The sequence below is a fragment of the Aspergillus thermomutatus genome, assembly GCF_002237265.1.
Source record: "Aspergillus thermomutatus strain HMR AF 39 chromosome Unknown NODE_114, whole genome shotgun sequence".
NCBI lineage: Eukaryota > Fungi > Ascomycota > Eurotiomycetes > Eurotiales > Aspergillaceae > Aspergillus > Aspergillus thermomutatus.
This window is the reverse complement of record NW_020798163.1, coordinates 61525-87991: the sequence shown is the minus strand read 5'-3', so window position 1 is coordinate 87991 and position 26467 is coordinate 61525. Positions and strand designations below refer to the sequence as shown.

At 48.2% G+C, this 26467-nt stretch overlaps 5 protein-coding genes across 5 annotated transcripts; 3 read left to right on the top strand and 2 right to left on the bottom strand.

The window, feature by feature from the left end:
* Positions 1 to 704: 704 nt before the first annotated feature.
* FSA1 (beta-ketoacyl [acyl carrier protein] synthase domain-containing protein) lies at positions 705 to 1338 on the bottom strand (the record flags this gene model as incomplete). Its single annotated transcript, XM_026761355.1, has 1 exon — positions 705 to 1338. A coding segment is annotated over one exon (634 nt), but the record flags the coding sequence as incomplete, so codon positions are not given.
* A 588-nt stretch (positions 1339 to 1926) lies between these two features.
* Positions 1927 to 3006, top strand: CDV56_107676 (zinc-binding alcohol dehydrogenase family protein; the record flags this gene model as incomplete). The annotated part of the gene is made up of 1 exon (XM_026761295.1): positions 1927 to 3006. One exon carries the CDS (start codon positions 1927 to 1929, stop codon positions 3004 to 3006), a length of 1080 nt encoding a protein of 359 aa, XP_026613841.1.
* A 390-nt stretch (positions 3007 to 3396) lies between these two features.
* Positions 3397 to 9753, bottom strand: CDV56_107385 (uncharacterized protein; the record flags this gene model as incomplete). The annotated part of the gene is made up of 6 exons (XM_026761004.1): positions 3397 to 6138; positions 6189 to 7236; positions 8164 to 8978; positions 9047 to 9124; positions 9185 to 9563; positions 9626 to 9753. 6 exons carry the CDS (start codon positions 9751 to 9753, stop codon positions 3397 to 3399), a joined length of 5190 nt encoding a protein of 1729 aa, XP_026613840.1.
* An 805-nt stretch (positions 9754 to 10558) lies between these two features.
* CDV56_107284 (uncharacterized protein) lies at positions 10559 to 11648 on the top strand (the record flags this gene model as incomplete). Its single annotated transcript, XM_026760903.1, has 2 exons — positions 10559 to 11276; positions 11332 to 11648. The coding sequence occupies 2 exons, from the start codon at positions 10559 to 10561 to the stop codon at positions 11646 to 11648; spliced, it is 1035 nt and encodes a 344-aa protein (XP_026613839.1).
* A 581-nt stretch (positions 11649 to 12229) lies between these two features.
* On the top strand, positions 12230 to 26167 carry CDV56_106540 (uncharacterized protein; the record flags this gene model as incomplete). Its single annotated transcript, XM_026760159.1, has 9 exons — positions 12230 to 12306; positions 12367 to 12932; positions 12987 to 13018; positions 13069 to 14359; positions 14465 to 14578; positions 17021 to 18048; positions 23818 to 24045; positions 24136 to 24331; positions 25854 to 26167. The coding sequence occupies 9 exons, from the start codon at positions 12230 to 12232 to the stop codon at positions 26165 to 26167; spliced, it is 3846 nt and encodes a 1281-aa protein (XP_026613838.1).
* Positions 26168 to 26467: the final 300 nt, after the last annotated feature.

Below are 26467 nucleotides of genomic sequence, written 5' to 3'. Positions count from 1 at the left end.
ATTGATGCTAACTCTGCGAGGCTGGCCCGGTAATGTACTGGGCCATTTCTTTGCCACTGTGGGCACCTCGAGATGCTCGTAAAAGGGCTCGACTTTTGGACTCAGGTGATTGAAATGCATATTGGGGGGGACAATGCCGTGGCGGATGGCTTCGACGGCGGTGATCAAGCTGGCCAGTCCCGCTGTGCCCTCGGTGTGGCCGATTACAGTTTTGACAGAGCCAACCAACAATCTTTCGTTTGTCGATGATGGGTTACCATTCTTAAAGAAGGCTTGCGCAATTGCCTCGGCCTCCTGGGGATCACCAGTGCCGGTGCCGTGAGCTTGAAAGAAGTGAGGCCGGTCCTGAGGGACATCAATATCCAGGCCCGCTCGAAGATACGTCTGTTTGATCAGTTCAGCCTGCGCACTACTGCTGGGCATGGTGAGACCAGGTGTGCGTCCATCTTGGTTCACACCGGTGGCCCGGATCACGCATTGAATATCATCTCCATCCTCCAGCGCAGCAATGAGCGATTTCAAGAAGACCGCCGCTACGCCTTCACCTCTCGCATATCCATCAGCGCCAGCATCCCACATTCGGGATCTGCTGTTCGGAGACAGCATTCTCAGCTTACTTTCCGCAATGTACATGGCTAAGACAATGTGTATCAGAGCGTTAGCCAGGGATTGTTTTTGGGAAACTGGCAATCTCCTCCACATACCGGGACTGAGAATTAAATTTGAACCAGCGGCAAGAGCAACGCGAGACTCTCCACTGAGAATTGTCTGGACGGCTTGGTGTATAGCAACCAAACTCGAGGAACAGGCGGTGTCAATTGTCATGGATGGACCATGCCAGTCGAAGGTATAGGAAATGCGGTTGGATGCAATGCTGCGACCCATGCCCGTACTGGCATACGTTGGATAGGCATCCCAGTCCCGGGTCAGAAGGCCACTCCAATCATCGCACATCAAGCCGACAAATACGGATGTAGATGATCCGCGCAGCGATTCCATTGGAATGCCGGCATCGCAAAGAGCGTCGTAGATTGTTTCGAGTAGCATCCGGTGCTGAGGGTCCATGGCTTCGCTTTCTCCAGGTTGAATGTTGAAGAAAGTGTTGTCAAACACAAACGGATCCTCTTCGAAGAAGTAAGGTTCCTGAACATCCGTGGTGCCATGATGCGTGGGGTCTGGATGGTAGTAAGCTCCAGGATCGTAGCGGTTTGGAGGGATCTTTTGAAGAACATCGCGGGGGTTGCGCAACAACTCCCACAGTTTTGATGGAGTGTTTGATCCGCCAGGAAAACGACAAGCGCTGCCAATGATAGCGATGGGCTCTGGTGTTGTTGCCATTGTGTACAGTTCACTAGATCAAATCGATAGAGTAACAACCTTCCCAGGTTGGAAGGTAAGGTCTGTTTGTTTGTTCGGGAGAGAAGTTCCAAGGTTGCCTCTCTTGTTGCATCACAACTTGGTTAGATATATCCGTTCCGTGAGCAAAGATCAATGACTATCAACAGTCAACAAACCTTCCAATTGCACCACCACAAATCCCACAAGGGGTCTGCCCCAGCGGAACCTTCGGAATTCGGAGACTGATTGCAGCAGTTCCATTTGACCTAGTGATGCCCCAAATTCTGAGTTAGAATTCGGAGTGTTCAGCGTCAATGTCTCACTGTTCCGTGCCAACGCCGATCCTGTCGGCGATGACGATTCAAAATCCTCGTGGGGTGAAGCTCCGATTCCGTAAAGGAGCGGGTTACAGACGCCTACGAGGCTGATTCGGAACGAGATTGGTGAGGGTGGTGAGAAATAAAACAAACACCGAAGTTCTCCGAATCGGGCTCGTGGAGGGGGCGAGGGGGTTACAAGGAAGTTCAAAACTGCAAATCCAGAATGGAGAGAATATGAGAAGACCAAATTTTGATCTCGTGAGAAACCATGATTGCACTGCCTGCCCTCCAGACCGCCATTGTCGGTACTGCTGATGGCAATCTTGCCATCTCCCATGAAGCTGCCGTCCCAGCCATCACTGGCGATACGCTGCTGGTTCGGACCAAGGCAGTCTCGATCAATCCCGTTGACACGAAGATGGTCGGTCCCTACATTACAGCCGGAGCGATTGCAGGCTGTGACTTTGCGGGTGAAGTCGTGTCTGTCGGTCCTGACGCCAGCTCCAAGGGTATCCAAGTCGGAGACAGGGTTTACGGTGCTGTCATGGGCATGAACCCCCGCGAGCCGTCGATCGGAGCCTTTGCAACCTACGTGGGAGTCTCTGCTACGAACGTTCTGCGTATGTCACCGACTATGAGTTATGCACAAGCCGCAGCCATCGGGACCTCCTTCATGACCTCTGGGCTTGCGCTTTTCTACAGTCTCGGACTACCTGGAGATTCAGCTCAACCGAGCCAAAGGACACGACCGATCCCAGTCCTTGTGTCTGGCGGATCGACCGCCAGCGGCACTGCTGCTATTCAGCTGCTTCGGTTGGCGGGCTTTGCGCCGCTCGCAACCTCCTCTCCCGGTCATTTTGAGCTGGTCAAGTCGTACGGGGCGACAGCTGTGTTCGATTATACCTCGCCTAGCTGTGCAAGTGACATCCGGACCTACACGAAGAACAACCTACGGTATGCCCTAGACTGCGTTACCACGGTGGAGAGCATGAAACTCTGCTACAGCGCCATAGGTCGTGCCGGGGGGTATTATACCGGCCTTGATCCTTTCCCCAAAACTGTGGCAGCGACTAGAAAAATGGTCAGGCCGGACTGGGTGCTGGGCCCGACAATGATCGGAAAAGAGATCGCTTGGCCTGAGCCCCATTACCGGGCAGTGGACCCCAAGATTCGTAAGTTTGGACAGCGCTGGCGCCAGATCGTGGAGGACCTGTTTCTTCGAGGGGAATTGAAGGTGCACCCTATTGATGTACAGCATCATGGTTTTCAAGGGACTCTCGATGGGATGGATAAAATCCGAGAGGGACTTGTGCGTGGGAAGAAGCTCGTCTGTCCCATTCCTGTGTAGGCACTTGGAGAGATAGTATGCTAGGCCTAAATTTGATGATATCTTAATGCTTGGGAACTTTCTATGTTTATATCATTTCTACTGACTATTAGTAATACCACTTCCGTCTTTGGAACCTCATCAGGTTGCTCAGCCTGACGAGCCGGGCGACGTTATGTCTTCATCCACATTCCAGGTAGGTATTTAGACTTAATCAAACCGTCACTACGGTGGCAGACGACGGCAAAATACATCATCTTATACAGGGCGTCGGCCTACGCCAGTTTGTACAACGGTGAGCTATTCATCGTCTGATCTTCCCGACGATGGAACGGCGTTATGGACGAAGGCTGGGTTCAAAGAAGCAAGTCTGTCATTGTCTCGTCTCCGTCATACCCTTATGCCCCTGGATTACCTGCGCCTTTCTAACATCGTCTGTCCCCACAACCTTTGCAGATAATCCACATCGATTGTAGGAAATTCCTCTGCCCATCCCGCTGTCCTCAATGCAGACACTGCGCGACCACGATCTAAGGCAAACATGATATGCCCATATTGCAGATACTCTTCCACAACGGTCCAGTAAAGCTGTTCCTGCTCCCCAGCCCCGTCTCGTACCACGCTCAACCACTCTTTTATGGGCACGGTCGGAGCCAACGGAGACCCCTGAGCTGCTCCATCTTCCCGAATAGCTGGTATAATGAGGGGCAGCTGGCTCAAGGGAAGTGGCTGGGAACTCCCAAGATGGTAGACACTGAGTCTTGGGTCGAAAATAGTTTCCTCAGAGGCAAGGTGAACAATCGCGTCAGTCAGGATATCCACTGAAACGAAGTCAATCACGAACTCCCCGCCGTTCACGCGACTAGAGGAGATATCGGGAACGAGGCAGTGTTGGATCATATGCATGATCATGTTGTTGACAAAGTCCAGGCTGGGAGCCGCTACCCCGGTGATCAAACTCCCGGAAACAGCAGAAGCTCGATAGATGGAAACTGGTAAACCACGGTTGGCAGCCTCTGTGAGGATCATTTCGGCCGCCCATCGTGATTTCAAGTACCCATGCCCATCGTTAGCCGGAGGGGAGAAGTGCGCGGGACTTTCCTCCACTGTGCTCACATTGGCGCGAGTACGCGTCGAGAGTTGCCAGGTTTGCATATGGGGAATACTCCAGGTTGACAGGTGGTGGATTTCAGGAACACGGCCGCTCGCACTGCTACTGGCTAAAGCGATAAGAGTGCGGACACCGTTGGTGTTGGTCGCCTTCAGAGCCTGGTATGTTTTGAGCAAAGACACCTCCACGGCGAGGTTATAGATTGCATGGATTGACGTCGCCAGGTCTCGGAAAGATTGATCGGACAGGCCAAAGTTCCGAGCGACCATGCTACCAGGGACTATCTTGATACGCGACAGGACGTTTGCCGGCGTTAGACCGTCTCGAAACAACCGATACTTGTGCATGTCGGCAATCAAACCAGGTGCTTGAATCGCCTGCATCGTTCCCAGAAGGTGTACCAATGCGTTAGGTCCTGTGCTAAGGACCTTGGCCAACATATGGATACCAATATATGTATCAGCCCCGGCAAGTAGGATGTTCGTTACTTCTGGGCGTCGGAACCGTGATAGTTGATCAAAGTTCAAGTACTCTTGGCTTGTCGGTAAAGCGGTTTCGTGAGACCAATTGACTGGCTTTGAAGAATTTGCATCTTCTCTCGCGCCACCACTCTCTTTCACAGCTCGGAGACTCGATACCGTCCTTGCGAGAGCGAGGGGGGTGCATTCATTGAACATCTCTTGCAGCGGAGGGGCCACACCAAATCGTTTATTCAATTTTGACCGTAATCGTAGAAGCAGAATGCTCTGACCACCAACATGGAAGAAATTAGAACCAGGTGCGATGCTTCGGTCCTGTCCGACAACTGATTTCATAAGCTCAATCACATCATTCACGATATCAACATGAGCTGAAGACGGCCCTAGCGATTCATCTGAGCAGAGAGTACCGGATGGATGGACCAAAGAAAGCTTCATTCGCGGGAGGGCTTGCCGATCAACTTTTCCTCCAATTGTGGTCGGCAATTTGCTCAAAAATTGATACCCGTTGGGTAACATGTATTGGTTGAGGACAGGCTGGACATTTTGGTGAAGGAAGGTAGTATACTCGGTCTGTTCCCTTGTCGTTCGAAGCGGTATTCTGGGGACAATAAAGGTGATCACTTGGCGGTCGTCGGTCAGGGAGGCCGACTCGGCCTCTTCAGCAACAGATCTCGCGATGACGGCGATGTCAACAATGCCCTGACCGGTTCCCGTCTTCGAACGTTGATACAACGCCTGTTCGACTTCCCCGAGGTCAATCCGAAACCCTCGTAGCTTTGTCTGTTTATCACCTTCAATTCGACCGTGGAATTCTAGCAGGCCCTCGGGCAGAAATCGTCCTTTGTCACCGGTTCGGAATAGTGTTGACCAGCCTCTAGCTCTATCTTCCTGCGAACAGAATGGGTTCTGAATGAAGGATCTGGCATTGGCGTCGGGCCGATTCAGGTACCCCATCCCAACTTGAGCGCCTCCCACACAGATCTCCCCGACAAACCCAGCTGGTAGCGGATTTAAAGCGTCGTCCACAATATAATGCCGGCAATTTGGAAGTGGGGAGCCGATGGGGATGTTGGTAAGCCCCTCCACGGGCTCATCTACCTTGTGGATGGTCGTCTGAACCACCAGCTCACTGGGACTCCATGTGTTGTACACGACACCTGGGATAGCAAGGTCGTAGAATGCCTTGACCAGTCGCACTGGAAGCCGCTCGCCCGCGAACATGGCGATCCGGTAGTGCTGACATTGGCGAAGTGCCGTTGGATTATTCTCCACTAACAGGGCAAAATGCGTTGGTGTAAAATAGCTCACGGTGATGGACACCTGCTGCATGAAAGACGCCAACCTCCATGGGTCCTTGCGCAATTCTGCAGTGGCAACACAGACTTGAGCACCCGCACACAGGGCGGAAAATACCTGTACGACGGATAAGTCGAATGCAAGCGATGATTGTTGAAGAAATCGGTCGTCGGGGGACAGGTGGAAGTACTGGCTGAGGGATGCGAGCATTTGTTGCGTGTTGCCATGCGAGAGAACCACTCTCTTGGGTGTACCGGTGCTGCCCTAACTGGAATCAGTCCAGTAAGTCTGATGCTCGGAGTGGAGGTACTTACCGAAGTGTAAATCATATAGAAGGCATCGTTCGTTTCAGGCTGAAATACACTTGCCCTGCCCCAAAACTGCTGGGCTTCTAAAATGTTGATCAATTTTCGATGAGTTCCATTGTTAACATCCAAGTCATTCGCCAACTCCTGAAGCTCTGGTTCAAACACAATGACATTCGCTCCGCAATCAGCGGTGATAGTGGCCAGTCTCTCCGGGGCGAAGTCACTGTCTAGAAAGACGTAGCAGCATCGCATCCATACGACCGCAAGCATTCCTTTTATAACGTTGATTCCCGGCTTCATAAGCAGGCAAACTTTATCACCACTAGTGACGCCCGATGCATGGAGGCAGACAGCCACACGTTGTGCCTCGTTGACAAGCTGCGAGTATGTCAAACTGGCACCATCTGATGTCATGACGGCCACTGCGTCCGGATTCCTTTGGGTTTGACCGAGTATCCTTTGGCAGATGCCTAGACCTCCCCATGGATCAGGTGTGAAATCTGTATTCCAATAATGTCTTTTCAGCCGCGCGATCTCCTTTGCTCCACACATAGGTATCAAATCAAGTGACTGGCCGGGGGCGTTTGCAACATTCACGAGAAATGTTAAGAAGTTGTCGAAGAATAACTCCATAACACTAGAGGTATATTGGCTGGGAGAATAATCCAGTCGTACCTGTACTCCCGCGCCCGGGGTATCAAAGACATGAAGCTGTATTCCCCACTGGGTATGTATATCTAGAGACGGCGAGTCATGATGGGTTGATGCAAGGTGGTGAACGCGATAGTTGACAGCAACCTGCGCAGAGGGTAAACTACCGGTGTCTTTGCTGCTTCGTATTCCATCTAGAGGGCCGCAGGCAGAGCTGGCGCGGTTGAACGTCGCTTGTGAAGTTTGTTTAATATCGGCGATAAGATCAACGATTTTCTTCTCGGCGCACTGTCCGCATTGAATTGAGGTCCAGCTAACAAGAGGGACAACCTCAGTTGAAAGCTCATGCTCAACCTTGAGAAGTAGCAACGCGCCGTCGTCCTCGGTGTATCGAAAGATAAAGCTTTGTAGAGCTGCCAAAATGAAGTGCCATTGGCTTGCTTGTGCCTGCAAACAGACTTCCTTGATTTTGCCAACTGATTAGCTCTCCAATGGCTCAAACAGATATCTCCATGAAGAAGGTCTCGCAGGTAGCTGATCTGATCTGGCGAATGGGAATGGCTTGCGAGTAGTTGACTGGTGAAGTGGAAGCTCTGGCTGTTGCTTCTGTTGACTGGTTTCCGAATTGTCTAACTCGACAGGGGTGGTAGTGACCACGGGTGATTTTTTCGAAGCCGAGTTTTGATAACCCTGACCCCCTAGGGCCGGGACTAGCTCACCAACGTCTGCAGGCATAGTGTGTTGACAATGTCTCAATGGGACATCAGGCTCCTCGCAGGAGATGAAGTAGAGAAAGGCAAAAGTGGGTCCTGAGGTCTGATGGGATCTACGAAAGCATATTTCAACCTGAGCTCCTGGTTGAGGAGGATCGGAGTCTACTTGACGTCGGTGACTTCATTGTCAGCAGAATTCCACAGCCGAGTGTACATATCTCCGAAAAGGGCCTAAAAACCCCGACTTTTCAACCCAGAGTTGACGGCCAACAAAGGTCCGATTGCGTTGCCTCGCATGGAATTACTGGAACGATTCCGGTGGTGTGAGTGTCAGACCTAGCTGCACCAGCGAGAATTCCAAACCCCATTTCACAACTTGCCTGGAGTATTGATCGGGCTACCGTGACAGGGATATAGATGTGCTCGTCTTGGCTTCAGGGCCAAATATGTAGTAAATAGACGCACACTATCCACGCCGCGTGGCTGAGTTAGTGATGCGAACAACCCAGTCTGTTTCAAACTGTCTAAAATAAGGAAACTCCACGCTGTGCTGCCGACGATGTGTGGATTCAACTAGTCAAAAGGACTTGGGCAATAGTACTAAGTAATGCGCTCACAAGGTGATGGCGAAGTGGGTGCGCAGGTATTCGCCGTACCGATAGAACAACCACGGCACCGGCGTGAAAGCGAAACAGATAAAGCCCAACACACTATTACCCCATCCTAATCCCAGCCGATCGTACAGGGCCGGTGCTGCCAAAGCAAGAAAGGCCCCGAACGGACTTCGAACGACCAAATTGGCAGCCAAGGCCGAGGCGGCCGCTTCAGCCCCAAAAGCATCTACCAAGTAGACCTGGGCCGGCATGACAATAAAAAACGCCCCGATACCGATAATGAATGTTCCAACAATGGGGACCATCCAGTGCAGATGGTAGTATGCGCTCCAGCTGTACAGAAAGCACCCAAGGGGCGTGATGGGGGCAAACCATTTCATGAGAATCAAGCGCTCCTCGGGTCGAGCGACAGTTCCGCCGCGCTTTTGGCCCAGTAGCTTGTCACTCATGACCGCGAACAGGATCAAGCCTAGTATCATGCCTATGCCAAGACCGACGTAGGCTAAGCCGGCAACGCCAATATTGAAGTGATAATCCGTCTCAAAGACCGTGGGAAGAGTGGTGAAGAGCAGGAAGATGACCCCAAACAGAGTACCACTGTAAAGCGAAATAAGCAGGACAATGGGGGAGAATAGGAGCATCTTGACAGGTCGGATAATAGAACGACAGAGTAATTTCCACGGAGTCTCGTTTGAATTTGGGGCGGTCACTTCGGCCTTTCCGGCTTCGATATTGAGTTGTCTTGCCTTTCGCTGCAAGAGAACTTTGGCGTTGGTTTCTCGGAGGAAGATGATAGCAATGACACCGAGGACGCCAGACTATATGCAACACGTTTTTTCAATGAGCAATGTACCTAGTCGTTGAATTATTCAGGACGATGCCTCACCATAATCAAGATGATGCGAAATGTCCACCGCCAGCCAATGTTCTCGGATACAAAACCACCAATGACGGGCCCAATAACCTAGATTGTCGGTTAACATGTTTCCTGGAATCAACCACAGAAAGATTGCCATGCACATACCGGACCGAGGAGGGGTCCCACGGCAAAGAGGGCCATAGCCTTACCCCGTTCTTCCTGCGATGTCACATCCGCCACTGTTCCGCCACCCATACTCATAGGCCCCGAGGCCGCACAGCCGCAGATAAACCGAAAGACGAGGAACATGGCAACGTTCGTGCTAAACGCACATCCGGCAGTGAACGCAAAGTAGAAGAGATTGCAAACGTGGTAGATGATTAGACGACCATACAGCTCGGAAAGCGGCGCGAGAATTAGAGGTCCTAGAGCGAATCCCAGCACGTAGATGCTAACCGTGAACGCTTCGATCGTGGAATTGGTGACATGGAATTCATTCACCAGTTCAGCAGCCCCAGGTGCGAACATGGTGGCGGCCAGGTTTCTGACACAAGAACCCTCGGGGTTAGTGTCCCGACAAGACGGTGGTGGGAGACAGCTACTCACGCGTAGAGGGTGAAGATGCTCACGAAAATCACCTGGATGTTCTTTTTCGCTTTGGGCCAGTTGAGCGGGTTGGCGGGATCGTCAGGTCCATCCCAGTCCACGACATCAGTTTCTTGTAGTGAGGCCATTGAGGGATGCAAGAGACGAAGGAAGATACAATTCTTAAGGCTCAGAAGGGTCTTGGAATGATGAAGGGAAACACGGCGGAGGGAAACAAGACACTCTTATTGTAACCATCGCCCCTGACAAACATATCAGATCCATAGCGAGTTGATCGATATACAGTTTCTAATTTGAAGAAAGACAAAGCGGACATCCGAGTACAGAGAAAGCACGCTTGATCAGAGGTACGCCTATTGAGAGCACGGATGTATAGGGGCATCCCCGGTTGCATTTCAGAAAGTTGAAGGTGCAGACAAGCGGACAAGAGCTCGGAGGATCGGACGGTCAGTCATAGCGACGATCCCCTGGATCCACAGAGAGGATTACACTTAGTATGTAGCTGAGTCTTTGCTCAGAATGAGCGAAAACTGCCTGGAGGGCTACTCCGCTTCACTGATCATCCTACTACAGTGTGGCCTGTTACAGGCGCCCGGCCTAAACTCCGTCTTTCGATCTGATGTCGGGACAGGAGAGAGGAGCACGTTCGATCCGGAGGTCTTCGGCCATTTTCGGTACTCATCATGGCATTGTAGGAAATGTTCACGTTGCAAAAGCCAGTAGAGGCTCAGTCGATGTAGTTCTTCGACATCAGCTTATAGATTCGCATTGTTTGATCCTCCGTTAATGTTAAGTACATTAAGTTTGCTCTTCTAAAGAACTTTCTAAATGAAAGATGGCGGAACATCCAGAACAAGAAAGACAAGCCTTGCGAAATGCCGCTGTCATGAGCATCCAACTCCCATTCATGGATATTTTTACTCCATGGCAGAAATGGGCACTGTGAAGTTTTTCATGGACCATCAAATCTTTGAGAAGATCCCCGCGGGCAGTGCCATCTCGATCAAACAACTAGCCGACACAACCATGACAGACTTCAATTTGCTAGAGCGGTTCTCTGCTTTTCTGGTTGCTGGTCATGTTCTCGAATCTCCAGAGCTCGGATACGTCGCCCACACCCCAATTTCCGTGATCCTCCAAGACCACCGGGCAGTTCTGTTCTACACCCATATATTTAATTTTTTCATGTTGCCCATGTCAAGGTGGACCGAGTACTTCAAGCAACATGGCCCTTCCGAGCCAACCAGCACCTCCACCCCGTTTGGCCACGCCTGGGGGCAGCCGGATAAATCTTTGTACGAAATTCTCGAAGCCAGGCCGGAAATGGCAGAGTCATTTAATCGGACCATGGCAATTGCTTTGGGCGATATGCCTGTCATCGGGGCATACGACTTTAGCTGGATCGAGGAGTACGTAACCTACTGCGAGCAAGATAGCCGGGAATGTACTCGGCCCTTGATTGTGGACGTGGGAGGTGGAAAGGGGCAAGCTCTCAACGCCATTTTGTGTCGATATCCAAGGATTCCCTCGCGACTGTGTGTTCTCCAAGATCAAGCGCAGGCAATCCAAGAGGCAACGGACGAAAATGAAGAAGTTTTGCGGCCTGTTCAAAAGAAGGTGTCGAGCTTCTTTGATGAGCAGCCCGTGAAAGGTTTTCCTCCAACATTTCGTCTAGTCTTAGTCTCACCGATGCTAATGGTTCAAAGGTGCGCTTGTCTATCATATTCGTCGGGTTCTCAACGACTGGCCGGATGAGGATTGTGTCACAATTCTCCGTCATATCCGGGAGGCCTGCGAACCAGACTCGAGAGTGCTCGTCTCAGAGCAGCTTTTGCCCCCCGAACCCTCGCTGCATATCGCGGCAGGGGATCTCTGGATGATGAACTTTGGTGGCAAGCGACGTAGTGGCCGCATGTTCACCGAGCTGGCATCAAAAGCTGGGCTAAGAGTTTTCTCAATTTCTAAGGAGGACTCCTCCAACTCTGCGGTTATTGAGATGGTCCTGATAGGAGACGATGTCTAATGTCAGAGAGAGAGAGAAGAAGGAAGGATCCCGTCAAAGTACCATAGCTCCCAGGCGGATTTACCAATTGCGGCTGGCATTTTGGGGTAGAGGTTTGCAGAGCCCGAGATGAAGGGAGCCATGGGCACAGGGCCCTCAGTGATGGCACTTGCAATGGAGAGACGGGATATCGTTGCCATGGCGGGGATTATCTGTGAACTTGGGTGTATTGAAATTGTGGGTTAAGCCGATCAACTTACTTTACTTAACCAGCTTTGGTTTTTGTGGTCAAGCTGTCTGATCCTCTAGCATGCATGCAAGGCACCAAACTCCGAACATCGTTAGCATCTAGTATGGGATTATTCCGATTATTTGCATAAGTATAACTCACTGTGGGGAAAAGATCGGAGGATCGGACGGTCGGAGTCAATCGGAGATTATCCGCCTCACATTAGCAAAAGAGTGGATTGCCTTCCTCAACCATTAGACCTTTCGTTCTCTAAGGTGCATCCCTCTTGCCAGCAACCGACACCCTTTCGATTTCGGCCCCTGATGACCTCGCTTTGCCCTTTCTAATACCCTGAAATCACTGTTGAGCAACGATGGCGGATACAGTCCCTTCAGCGAGTAGGCGCCGCGCCAAGCCTCAGCTCTCTTGCAACCTGTGCAGGCGACGGAAGTATGTATAAACGTTGGATATACCATGTCTCATATCCTATGCCGATGTTCATTTCTTCAGACTCAAATGTGACCGCGAATACCCCTGCGGTACGTGTTCAAAGCGAGGACTTGACAAATCATGCACGTACCCACCAAACGCCATGCAACCCTCGAGTCCTGGGCGCCCATCACCGAGCCTGCAGGCCCGAATCCAACAGCTGGAAAACCTAGTGGTCAACTTAACGCAGACTAGTAAGGATTCTACCGATATGCTATCCCTCGCTCCATCACAGGCGAACAGTCCCATGCACATGACGGAGATTAACACCGATGGGGTGTCCTCTCAATCTGACTACGGTAGCATGAAAGTTAACGACTCGGGAACCGCCAGCTACGTCGGTGCTGATCACTGGGTCGCGGTTCTGGATGGGATTTCCGAGCTCAGAGACTATTTTGAGACCGAGGGATCGCAGCAGCATACCCGACGGGTCTCTGACCCACCCTATTCAGGGACCACGGGGCCGCTGCTGCTATCTGGTTGTCCCCAATATGCGACCAAGGAGGATATTCTGGCTTCTATGCCAGAGCGGTCCGAGGTAGACAGACTTGTGTCCTGTTACTTCAATTCTTTTGACATGTCCCCAGGTAAGAACCGCTCAATGCAGAAGCAATGTTCATGGGCTGACTGTCGTTTTGCAGCTGTTCTACACAGGGTGGAATTTCTGAAAGAGGTCAAGTTCATCACTGGATGAATATTAGCTAATAACTGACATGCGTACAGTACGAAGGGTTCTGGAGATGTCCCTCCGAGACGTCGATCATATGGCTAGGTCTACTCTTCGCTATCATGTGCTTAGCAGCGCAATTCCAGCGATTCAGGTTTGATTCGGGCCTGCAGCCAATGATATCTACCAAGCGAGACCCTCAGATGATGGTGGAAGCTTTCAGGGCCAATATCGTCCAGTGCCTGATCCTTGGAAAATACCACAAGGGTGGACCATACGTGTTGGAAACATTGATCCTATACTTCACCTGCGAGCACTTCCTCTGCAAAGATGCCGAGATTGGGATCTGCCTTTTACTGGGAATCATTGTTCAGCTAGCTATGCATATGGGCTTCCATCGGAACCCCAAGCACTTTCAAGATCAAGGAATGTCCCCCTTCACGGGGGAAATGAGACGGCGCGTGTGGGCTACCATCATGGAGCTGGACCTGGGGATCTCGGCACAGATGGGCCTTCCTCGCCTGATCAAACCCTGGCAGGCGGATACGGAGGAGCCCCACAACTATCTAGACAGTGACTTTGACCAACACACGACAGAACTCCCCAGATCACGCCCTGATACCGAAAATACGCCAATGCTCTATCGACTGTCTAAGTCACGTATGATGTCCACTCTGGGTCTCATTCTAGACCTTGGCTCAGATACTCGGCAGCACAAGTTCACCTACTCCGACGTCTTGAAAATGGATAGCAAATTGAACGAAACGCATAATTCTATACCTGAATGTCTGAAATGGAGATCAATGGCGCATTGCATTACTGACTCCCCGCAAATCATCATGCAAAAACTTTTCCTGGATGTCATATTCCACAAGGCAAAGATCGTCCTACATCGAAAGTTTCTTACCCGGCCACAAGACCAGTATGATTATTCTCACAGGGCGTGCTTGGACGCAGCGCTACAAATCTTGGAATACCAGCATATTCTGGATGAAGAGACCCAGCCCTTCTGCCAATTGTACCAGGAACGCTGGCGCGTGTCCTCGCTGGTGAATCATGACTTCTTGCTTGCAGCGAGTGTACTTTGCTCGTATCTGCAGCAGAACAGTGCGCCCCAGGGGGAAGCGAACACCGAACCGACAGAGAAAATCTATGGAGTCCTCAAAAGATCTTATGATATCTGGATGCGCTCCAGCTCCTCACGAGAAGCACGAAAGGCCACCCGTGCGTTGGCCGTTGTTCTTCGAAATCGCCACGCCATACCTTCACCGTCGGCGAATTATGATACTATGTCCGAAGCCTCGCCATTTGTTTATCCGCCTAGTGAAGCATTCATGCATACTTCAGGTAGGAGAAGTTATACCCTCCTAGAGATATTGCTTATTCCAGAAACACTCATTGGATTAACGGCGGCCGAATTATGGTGATGATAGGAACTAACGGACAAACTAGATTTTGAAGCGGATTCGAGTTTCTCATTCCCCTTCTTCGGCTCCCAAACACCGGGAAATCTCACGAGTTCCATGTTTATGTCGCCCGATCAGCTTGCAATATACTCCATGGCCAGTAAGTCCGTCAAGCTTCATTCAGTTTTGGTATAGGTAGTGCTGATCTACACAGACGCCCCTCCCCAATGTCCTTCAATAAGTGACTGTGAAAACAGACATGTTCTGCTGACCGACCAAGTCCAGACCAAGTCCACGACATATCGACATGACCAACCTTCTCACTTGTAGCCGGCATCTCACCCGACAATCATGTTCACACTTGTTTGATATGGCCATTGTTCGTTGCTGGCTGTGAGTTGGTGGATTCCGAAGGCCAACTCATGATAGTGGATAGGCTGGATGCAATTTTCCGTGCTTGCAGGAATGGACCTACGTGGAGGGTTTCAGCAGGATACTTTGTCGAGTAGGAACGTTCTGTCTAGTATTAAAATTGTGCCTTTGCAACGCTTTTAGTCTAGCGTTAATTCTACTTGAGCTTTCCTGTCAACTTTAGTTAGCTTCAAACCTTAGACTACATAGGAATCTTCGAGTCGACGGACAGTGTATAGAAGTTTTGGTTTTAACTGGTTTTGATTGCGTTATTGAATCAATTCGTTTGACTAGGTGTTGGAGAGATAACTGTGCTCAAGCCTCATGGCTTTTCTCGACTCTAATCTCGCAGGCATAGAGATATGCCAACCCTCCTTGGATGTATGTACTGTTGGCCATACACCACCATCTCTTCAAGGCCCTCAACTTTCCACAACCGCTGTCTTTCGCTTCATCACAGCTTGCTCATATATATATATATAAAATTGATTCATAGATTGTCTTCTCTTCAGCTCTCGCAGATGCGGATAATGTCTGTTTCGCTGTTTCATACTTCTCCACTCTTCTGAGGGCAAATCGGCTTACTGTAGTGGCTTGAGAAGAACCTGTTATAGAGATTAAGCAGGTGGGTGTGACTGCATTCAAAGTCTTGTAGTTCTGATTAACTGTCTTGCAGGTGGCTGAGGCATTTTATGACAGAGCCTTTAGCTAAGCTTCGCCAAGAATAAAAGTATAATTAGTGTCGTGGATTCATGAATACCCCCACGAATCCTGTATACCTTTGAGTGAGGGATCATATTGATCGATCCCTCAATGCAATCAAGCCAATGTTCACCTTTAATGGCTTAAAGCCGGGCTAAGCAACCAGTATAAAGGGAGTGGGACTCTAAAAACACCTGGGAGTACTTCACATCACTTCTGATTTCGCAGAGTTACTGGCTGGGTGAGTATGGTGATACTGAGATGTGGAAAAGGAGGGATATTCTCTACCTGGGGCAGAGACAGGGAGGACAGAGGAGGAGCTGGCATGTTCGACCATTGGCGGCAAGGTCGGCTTTCCCAGGCCAGAATGACGTGGATTGATCCAGGACTACATGCGGCTAAAAGAGCGTTTGAGAAATTAACGGATCTGAGACAGCGTGCTCATGCACCCCCCGTGGTCTAACAATATTTTAGCCAATGGTGTAAAGGCGATAGCCTATAGTGTGGACGCCCATGACAGAGATTTGCATTGTACAGGGGCCGGCCTCTAGAGCTAACAGTGTTCCTAGGTCTAGCCTCATATTAAGACCGAATGTTAGTCCCTTGGACTTTCTTCGAGCAACTTGCATGCCGCTACAGGGGCTTGACAAAAATTCAGCTCCATTGATGGCCATGTGGTTAACATCCATGATGACTATACATTAACAGGTCGTGGGCCAGCATATCATCTCATCTACCATGTATGGCAAGCCGTGTTTATTACATGTCAGGGCATATTTCCCCAGCCCGCATTCAATACAAGAAGGAGATAAAATGGTTGAGGATGATATGGCGCCGGGCTTGATGTCTGTTGGGCTCGTCTTATAAGTGCCCACTTTTAAAGACAAATTGTTGGCTAATGGTGCTGTTAACCCCGTGGGTACTTTACGTGACTTGACTGTGCCACCATGCATTAGTGCGTGTCTTGGTGGTTATGATCCTGTAATGAACTTTTATATGGAATCCCTGCATCATTAATTAGCACATAACTTGCGCTATGGGGTCAGACCATTTAGAAGGCGCTGTAATGGGTATTGTTTCATGCATAAATAACACCTCTGAGGCCCTTGGAAAGTGACATGCAACAACGCCAACGCATTTTCATTAAAGGAAGCTCCATTCCTGGTATCAGTTGTTCTGTAATCGATTGAAATGGCAACACGGACTAATTCCCTATCACTCCGCTCCTCATGTGAGCGCTGTCGATTCCACAAGCTCAAGTGCACTATTTCCCCTGGAGATTCGACTGATGACCAGCCGCGTTGCGTCAGATGCTCTCGGGCAAAAGTTGAATGTGTGTTTGGCCGGAGATCGCGAGGACGGAAGCATCATCAAGGAGCAAGTTCAGCTCAGATAGATTGGGGGCTAAACCTGCCAACGACCACGCAGTCACGTTCTATGGATGGTGGCGGTGATCTTTGCTTGCAGAGTGAACAGACAATCCATTCAGAAGGTACCCGTCAAGGTGACATTGAGCCCAGGCCTATCCACCAAGAGGACCTCTTCGTGGGGGAAGATACGCTGTATGGAGGATGGCCTCACCCGAGTATCTCCGATCTCTCTGCGGCTTTTTCACCGCTCGACGGGCAGGCTTCACAATGGATTGATCTGCAGGGGGAGGGAGGTGAGATGCCAGCAGCGTTGAGCGTATCGCCGAATGTCCCCTCAGACAACGTTCAGGCAGGTATCTCAAGCATCTCCGACAGCAAGGGCCCAGACACAGTACTGCAACTGTCAATGCTGGTTGCTAAGATCAACGAAACAATAAATACTCTGCATAGACGTAGTTGGGCCACCGTCAACAACGCCAGCGACCTGGATAACTACCCGATAGGAAGCGTCCTGCAACTGTCTCGAGACTTCACCTATATTCTTCGAGGAATGCAGCAGACAACACTGCTTCTATCACCCGATCTCGACGGTAACGATCCTGTGCCCAATCCCCGCAGACCTCAGCGAGAGACCGCCAGGGAGACATTTTCCAGCGCTTCACAGGCGTCTCGGACGAGATTGAATGCAAATATCCTCACTGACGCTGATGCAAGGCCTCTGGGGCTTACTGGAGTGAAGGGGATCGGGATATCAAACGAGTTGCTGATCATCAGTTGTTACATCTCCCTGACAAATCTGTGCAGCATTGTGTTGGATCACTTTGAGAGTTACATCCGCTTGCAATCCGAGGCCGGGCCAAAGAGGGGGACCACGGTGGCTGAACCCTTCCAGAGTCCAGATATTCGGCTCAGAGAACTACCCTACGCAGGAGAGAGATGGAGCAAAACTTGTACGGCTATCCATCTGTTGCTGGACGCTCTCCAATCGACAGCAGAAGCTATCGGGATTTCCGATTTTCTAGGTGAAATACAACTCACAGGCCCCGACGACTCTGCAATCATGTTTCGGAAGCAAGATAACGAGGCCTGCGCAGAGGTTATTGGAGAGTTTGCGCAGAGTGTACTGAAGATAGGGCTCTTTCGAAAGGTACAGTCATTGAAACAGTTACTGCGTGCTAAGATGAATCTGTGATGTTAAAGTATTTAATATCCTCAAAGGCCATAGTCAGTACTATAAGGAAACGACAGTGTCTTTTAGTCTTTGAGTTGTTAGAGGATTGTTGTAGGTCTGCTTCATACAGCATTTTTATTAACTAAAGGGGCTATATAATGCCTTGCTTTTGAAATTCACACATAACAAGTGTATTTGCCTCTTTAGGTAAAGTGATTGTATTAGATAGACTAAATATTAGGAATAATACAGGAGAGGTTTTTAGAAGTGCTAGGATAGTGCAGAGGAGATATATCACCATAGCAGGGCAATTTAGTTATGATTACTTTCAATGTTCTATCTAATAGCTATACACTATTTTCCTATGTCTTCTATACATCATGGGTTTATAGGATTCAGGTATTTAGATACTATTCAGCAAAGCGTATGTATAGCTAATCACTTTAATAGATAGGCTACATTAGCTTAATAGAATCTGTTAATAGAATCTTGATTGATTGATTGATGGTAGAAGAGGGTAATGAAGAACAGGGCTTCATTACTCAACCCACCTAGGACCCAGGATTCTACAGTCGGTCCTGCTACATTGATACCTATTAATTTTATAAATCTGAGACATTCCAAATGGACAAGAAGTCTAGTGAGATTTTTCATTTGAATTAATTCTGTAAAAAAGTAAGTGGGCATTCTCACTACATGTACTTGTCAACGGCAAAACGAGTTCTCAACGCTTGGCCATAGTGATAAAGTAACCACGGAACTGGCATGAATGACAGCGTGATAAACCCCAGAACACTGTTTCCCCCGCCCAGTCCAAGAGTATCATATAGAGGCGCGGTAGCAAGATCCAGAAAGGCACCAAAAGGGGATCGGATGCGCAGGTTGGCTGCGAGGGTGGATGCCGCCGCCGCCCCAAAGGCATCGACGAGATAGATCTGGCCTGGGATGACGATGAATAAAGAGCCGAAGCTAATAATAAAAGTCCCAATTATTGGTACTATCCAGTGTGTATGGTAATGTGCGCTCCAGCCATATATGAAGCAACCTAACGGGGTGATAGGACCGAACCACTTCATTAAGATAAGCCGCTGTTCGGCCTGGGCCACGACTTCGCCTTATGTCTGGCCCAAAAGCTTATCGCTAACAACAGAGAAGAGAATAAGACTGAGAAACATACCGAACCCTGGCCAAGGTAGGCCAATCCAGAAGTTCCAGTGTCGAATCTGTAGACCCCTTGAAGTACCAAATGGGAACGTGGTAAAAAGTAAGGAGATAAGGCCGAACGTAATGCCAGTGTATAATGAGATAAGCAAGACGATCAGGGAGAAAATCAACATCTTCACTGGACGTGTAAGGGCATGCAACAGCATCTGGCGGGGTGACTCTTGTCGTTTCCCTTTGGGCTCAGCTATCCTGGCGTTCCCTTTCTCTTTGCGCGTCCGGTCTGCTTTTCGACTCAATAAGACACCCGCGTTCGTCTCCCGCATAAAGGCGCCGGTAGCGATGCCAAGGGCTCCAGACTAAGGGTGAACTTGGTTAGGACTGCATCCCAGACATGGTGACAATTGTACCATACCAATATCAGGATGATCCGGAGTGTCTAGCGGGTACACAAGTACAAGTATGCCTTGATAATCCTATTCTCTCTAGGGAGGTAAGTGAGGGACATTACTAACACCTCAACTGCTCTATAAACAGGCAGGTAGAAAATCACAATTACTTGCCTGTTTAATTAGTGGAGGGATATGCAAGATGTCACTGTCTTCACATTACTTCATATGCATAAATGCATGGGATTAAAGACTTCCAAGCACTGATTTTCATGCTAATACATAAGACAAAAGTGTTTAGCAAACAACCATAATACTTCCTGCATGCCTGAATAAGGCATCTAATTGAATCAAGCTGGGATTAAACACCTGTCTAATTATCTTGAACTTAAGGTGGTACAGTCTTGTATTACCCAATATATTTAAATCTGGACTGCATATATCACCATATAGCAGGAGAAACACATTCATAATTTATAACCAATATTCATTGATGAGCTTTGTCTATTCCCAGGAACAGGATGTTTTGTCATGACCAGGCAAGAGACATACTTTAGATCACATACATCTGCATTAAACTAGATGAGAAATAGCCACATTACCATCTATGCAAACAAGGATTGTAAGGAAGGGTCCGATTATTAGACAATGAATTTTGAATTTAGTTTACCCTGCATCCAAGCAAGCTCTTTCATGTGGCTAGGTTTCAGTAGCACTCAGTTCCTCACCTACTCTGTTATTGAACAGTCAGTCCAACTTGAATCAAGTTTAATAATCTAACATTCAAAAGACACATTTAGATTGTCAGGCAATAATCAAAATCTCATCCACTCACTAATATCTTGAACTAGGTTCCAGTGAAACCTACGTGCAGACACTCAAGAACATTTATATATGATAGTGGAGGAAGCCAAGTCCCATTTAGCGAGTGCTTCAGTCTTCTGCAAACGCCTAAAGAAGTCTTAACCATGGAAGATTGCAGAAAAATCAAAGATTTACCCATTTCTGACCACTCTCGAGCTATTTGCTACTTATTTAGAGTAACTATTTTATGGTCAACCAGCCTACAAGCACCAGTGGATATGGTGGCTAGTCATTAAGTTAGTACTGATAACACAGACAAAGAACTGGGGATTAGTTCATTATAATGGGTAAGAGAAAGGAACGCAGGGGCAAACTTTTAAGAATGCTTGAAAATTATCAGCAAGCAAGGGAGATTGATTAACTTGATTGTCCTCTAAGAAATTGTGTATGATCTGTCAACTTTATCTTTCCTTAGTATCTAAACCTTAAGTTCTGGTGAGTACAGCACTTGCTTGGTATATTAGCTTTTTAGAAAGTAAGAGATTAGATTAATTAACTTAAAGGCAAACATACTTGTTGTAAGATGTCAAATGAGATTAAGAGAAATAGTAAAAAGATATTCAAGCTGGCGATGTATCCAGGTAGATCAGTAAACAAAATAGGATGGGAAGTATGATCTATCACATTCATGAAATAATTAATCCACCCACAGCAATTAATCCTTGCTCCAACCTTATTGGAGAAGGTTCAGGCCTTCTTAATTTATTTAGATAAGGCTATAGGCTCCAGCAAGTGCAATCCAGTAGACTGGTAGTAGTAAGATGCACAGACTAGTAGTGATTTTAATCCATATTTAGGTAAACACACCCATACTTATAGCATTTGGTACCTGTTAACCATGAGTTGCATTAACAAAGACCTGAGTACTATTCATGCTTTGTGCTCAGTCATTTAATTATCATAGTGATCAGCATCAGATCTTTTCCCACAAACTATTATAATAGTTTCGAAGGCCCCCAGATTGCGAAAACAGCACACTTCAGCCTGCTAGATGGGTACTACATTAGCCACCCACAATCTATGGACTGGTTTATATCGCAAGCATGGTTTTAGCATGTCAATAATGTGATATATGAGCAACCAAATATTAAATCTTTTGGGCCTGTGCAATGCTTAATAGAGAAAGAAAGAAGAATGTAATAGATCTAACAGTAATAACAGTCGCATATTCTGTCCAGGAAACATTAATATACAGCACTGTTTCCATCATCAAGCTAACTCTAGTGATTCCAAATACTTGCAGCCACCTTGCTCGTTCTTTAACAGTTCTTTTATCCAAGCCCTTATTTCTTTTCTTTATTGCTTTTGCAGAACATTCAGCTAGATCACTCATCATGCCACTCAATCAGGTATCTGATAATAGCACTCCAGGCGACTTTCAACATCCAAATCAGAATCTGCGTTGGTCTATTATCATTACTCTATACTTCACCTTCATCCTGTCCACTGCTGCAGTTGCATTACGCTTAGTGGTGAGAAAGATTAATGGGACAAGGCTGTACCTCAATGATTATCTGATTCTCATGGCCTTAGTGAGATCCTCCAAGTCAGAAAGATTTTCCACCAGGATGCTGATCATCGCAAAGTTATTCAAATATGGATGCTCAATCAGAGTAACCATTCATGAGTTGTCCACATTCTTCTAAGAGTTTATCTACTGACCAAATGCAGTCCTGTTTAATGGCTTAGGGTCACATATAAACATGATTCCCTAGAAGAATCTAGAAGTTTACTTCAAGGTAAGTACACAATTTTAGGTTTGCCCAAGGACAAGTACTAACCTAGCCAGATTAGATGGTCCAACTCCTTTATGTACACCAGATGCATCCTCTTCATCAAACTATCCATTCTCACCTTATACAAACAGCTTTTCTCCGTTCCTCATATGATTATCACCGCCAATGCTATCGCGGCGTTTGTCATCCTCTGGGCTCTAGCTGTATTCATGGTCAGTGCCTTACTGTGTTTGCTGGTCCAGAAGTTTTGGAACCCTTCAATCAAGGGATCATGTATCAACTCTGCCAAATTCTACTACAGACCATAAATTCCAAACATTTTAACAGACTTAATCATTCTCATTATGCCATTAAAGGTTGTATGGGCCCTGCCAATCTTAAAGATGCAGAGATTTCTGCTTTCCAGGGTGTTCATCATTAGCAGACTGTACATTGCGTGTCCACCTATATTATACCTCAGTCACTAACCACACACCCAGGACACTGATCTTTGATATTGTACAATTAGTCGCTATAATTAAATTCACGAAGGCTGGACCAGATATTACCTGTAAGTGGTAATTTATGCACTGTCTTGCTCTTATATTTAACCATTTATCTGCACAGACAATCAAATCTCTGTCACCATCTGGACATGCATCAAAGCAGCGGTAGGCATCACAGCAGCATGTCTTCCCAACTTAAGACCCTTATTCAAAGTCACCCACTAATAATTCTGGGCTAAACTCAGATCATCGCGGCCCCAGTCCAAAGAGGAGAATTTCAGAAGGTCCCACGGGCTGTCAGAAGCTACTACTCTCTATACCTATGCCACTCAGACTCAGTATAGTCATCACACTAAATGCACTAAAGCATAGTGTTTACTCCTCCTTTTGTCCTCTCTTTATCATTCCCTTCTAGTTTATTTCACTTACTAAGAAAAGCAGTACTCGCCCTTCATTCACTTCCCCTTTGCTTTATTAATATATACTTTTGCAAATGATCATGTATAAACTATGCCAGTTTGCTGTTAATTAATAGATGAGTTAATTTCAAGATAGTATACATATAAAAAAAAAAGGAATACCCATTAATTTAAAGGATAGGAGTCTAAAGCGATGCAGAGTAATCACCACAGGATATCCAGCATGCCAATACCAGCTCCAGCCTAACTAGATTCATGCCTAATAAGCAGATAACCCCCGTTGAACTTTTTACATCAAAGGATTATGCCAATATAGCTCTCTCCAATTTCATCATATAATAACCTATTCATGAAACATGCATATTAATTCTATCCATGTTTCAAGACCTACATCATCCTAATATCACTCCTCTAGCCATTCCTATATATGCCACAACAGCAATTCTCCTTAACCTTCCTCTATCTCTAAATAATACTACAATCAAAGCAACTACACAATCAGATCACCATGACCAGAAAAAAGATCCTCATCATCCTCAGCGACGCCCACTCCTTTCCCCTAAAGAAAACCTCTAGCTTAGACGCTGGCAAAACAGTCAAACAACCATCCGGCTTCTTCCTCATGGAACTCACTAAACCTCTACAAAAACTCCTCAACGCCAGCTAAAAAGTAACCTTCACCTCACCCAAGGGCCAGGAACCCACCCCGGACCCAAACAGCGAATCCCTCCTCGCCTTCACAGGCAACTTCTATGAACGCCAACGCAAGAACGAGCTCATCAACTGCATGAAGCGGGAGAATGGCTTCAGCCGGCCCCGGCCGCTCGGCTCCATCAGCGACGAGGAGCTGGATTCCTTCGCGGGGGTGTTCATACCCAGGGGACATGCGCCGCTCAAGGATCTGGGTGGTGATAAGGAGGTGGGTTAGGTGCTGCGGCATTTCCACGTGAAGAGGAAGCCTACTGCGGTGATCTGTCATGGCCTGTTTGCGTTTCTGAGTACAAAGCAGGTTGGGGATGGGTTGTTTATATATAAGGGGTATAAGATCATGTGCTGGAGCGATGCGGAGGAGAAGGTCATGGAGATAATGTTTAGTGGGGAGATTGAGAAGGTGGAGTTGGCTCTGCGCAATGAGGGGGCTGAGATGATTGAGGGGGGTAAGGAGAAGGCTGGGAGTATTACTGTTGACCATGAGTTGGTGACAGGTGCGAATCTAGTGGCGGCGAATGCGTTGGGGGATCAGTTTATGAAGATGCTGAGTGTTTATTGAGTTTGACAGAGGCGCTAACCGTCATAGCCTCAACAGTTGAATCAGTGACTTTGAACTCTTTGGCCAGTTGTTCTGCCCCTAGAGCAAACATGGTGGCGTCCAGGTTTCCTGAACTGTCAATTAGCGACAACTTACAAGTCATGTAAGTTGGGGTGATGGGTGTGGCACTTATGCATTAAGCGTCAAGAGGCTCACGATGATGACATGCAGGTTTCTTTTGCAAGACGACCAGTTGAGCAAATTCTCAGGGTTATTGGGACTGTCCCAGTCAATTAAATTAGGTTCTGGAACTGCCTTGTCCCTCTCGTTTGTGAGAGGTTGCATGTCGTTCTTCCTTGGCTCTGCTCTGGTAGCCGCATAGCCTTGATCAGACTCCCACTGACGTTCAGATGGATTCGATTTGGACATAGCTCCAATTTAGATAAATTAATAGATTATAGAAAAATCTGCCATATCTAGTAAGAGGCCTAAGTAGAAGGAATGCTAGTTTTAGAGCATTTGAATCCTTTGGCCGGGGGTAAACCACTACGTCTACTCCGATGTGACGGACATAGTGCTGGAGCATCGGAGCGGAGCATCGGAGCGGAGCATCGGAGCGGAGCATCGGAATGGACGACAAACTGGCAATTTCAGTAAAAAGAAAGTACTAACCTCTAAGTAGACATCAGGCCACGCTTACAACCTAGGAGACTAGGGTGAATGACCGGGGTTATCACTTCGAGGCCCACAGTGACAGCAACCCCGCCTGGATCCAACAGCTGGGAAAGGGAAAAACAACAGTCCTCCTTCGGCCGTCATTATCCTTTTGATTGAAAGAGAAAGAGAGGCGGGGTTGACCTAAACCGGTTGGACCATGTTATATCACTGTTTCATCAAGTGGCTTCTTGAGCTTTACTGTGCCAGCTTTACCATGCCAACTTGAGCATATTAGGCCCATCAAATCAAGTGTTTTCTGACAATACTCACCCGGATTTACCTTGGTGCTTGATTGGCTGCATTGAGTGCCTGTGAAAAGTATGGCAGATCACAAAGAACCTCAACTTCCAGAATGGGGGCCGGGCAAACCAGCTAGGGGGAGAGCACGCCGGCCATGTAGCAGACGTCGAGAACGACCGCTGCTTTCCTGCAGTCTTTGCAGACAGAGAAATTGAGTGTTCCCTAATACCAACATCTTATTTTCGTCTGTCGCAGGCTCCGATGTGACCGACAGCAGCCATGTGGGACCTGTGCGAACCGAGGTTTAGGTCTTTCTTGCGCTTACATTTCAAAGCCGATCAATGCTCACCAGCGACGGCCAAACGTTCAAGAGAGGGTCCAGAAATTAGAAAGTCTAGTGGTTGGCCTGATGCAAGGAGCATCAACGGGTAACTCCAATCAAACGCCTTCAGCCATTACGGCACATCACGATTCTCCCGTAACGTCGAGGGATCGATCATTTGCAGCTTCTCCATACGCAGATCTCTCGAAAGGCAACTCACCAGCATCCCATTGCGGCAGCTTGCAATCGACTACCAACTACGTCAACAGCGCTCATTGGGCTGCTGTTCTTGATGGGATTGCTGAGCTGAAAAACCATCTCAACGAGGAAGGAGAAGTGCAAGATGATACTCCACTGGATGAGCTCTCTTTTGCTGAGCGGGGCGGTCCGCTCCTTTATGGGTGTACCGGGCTTGCGACGAAGGAAGAGATTCTGGCGACAATCCCAGAGCGGCTGGTTGTCGATCAGTTGATTTCACGCTATTTCAATTCATTCGATATGTCCCCAGGTTAGCACGCTCCCAACATGACTGGTATGCTCTGGACTGATGAAGCATCAAGCCGTACTGCATAGTGTCGAGTTTTTGAAAGAGGCATTGGAACCCCCTTCCCAACCAACATGGATAAAACTGACGGCTGAGTCTAGTATGAAAGATTCTGGGAGAGCCCGTCAGAAACGCCATTTATATGGCTTGGCCTCCTGTTTACCATAATGTGCCTCGCCACCCAGTTTCAGAAATTCAGGTTAGATCCAGGGATACAAACGCCCGCATCCTTGTCAAGAGAGCACGACCTTCAAAACAAGATCGAGCTT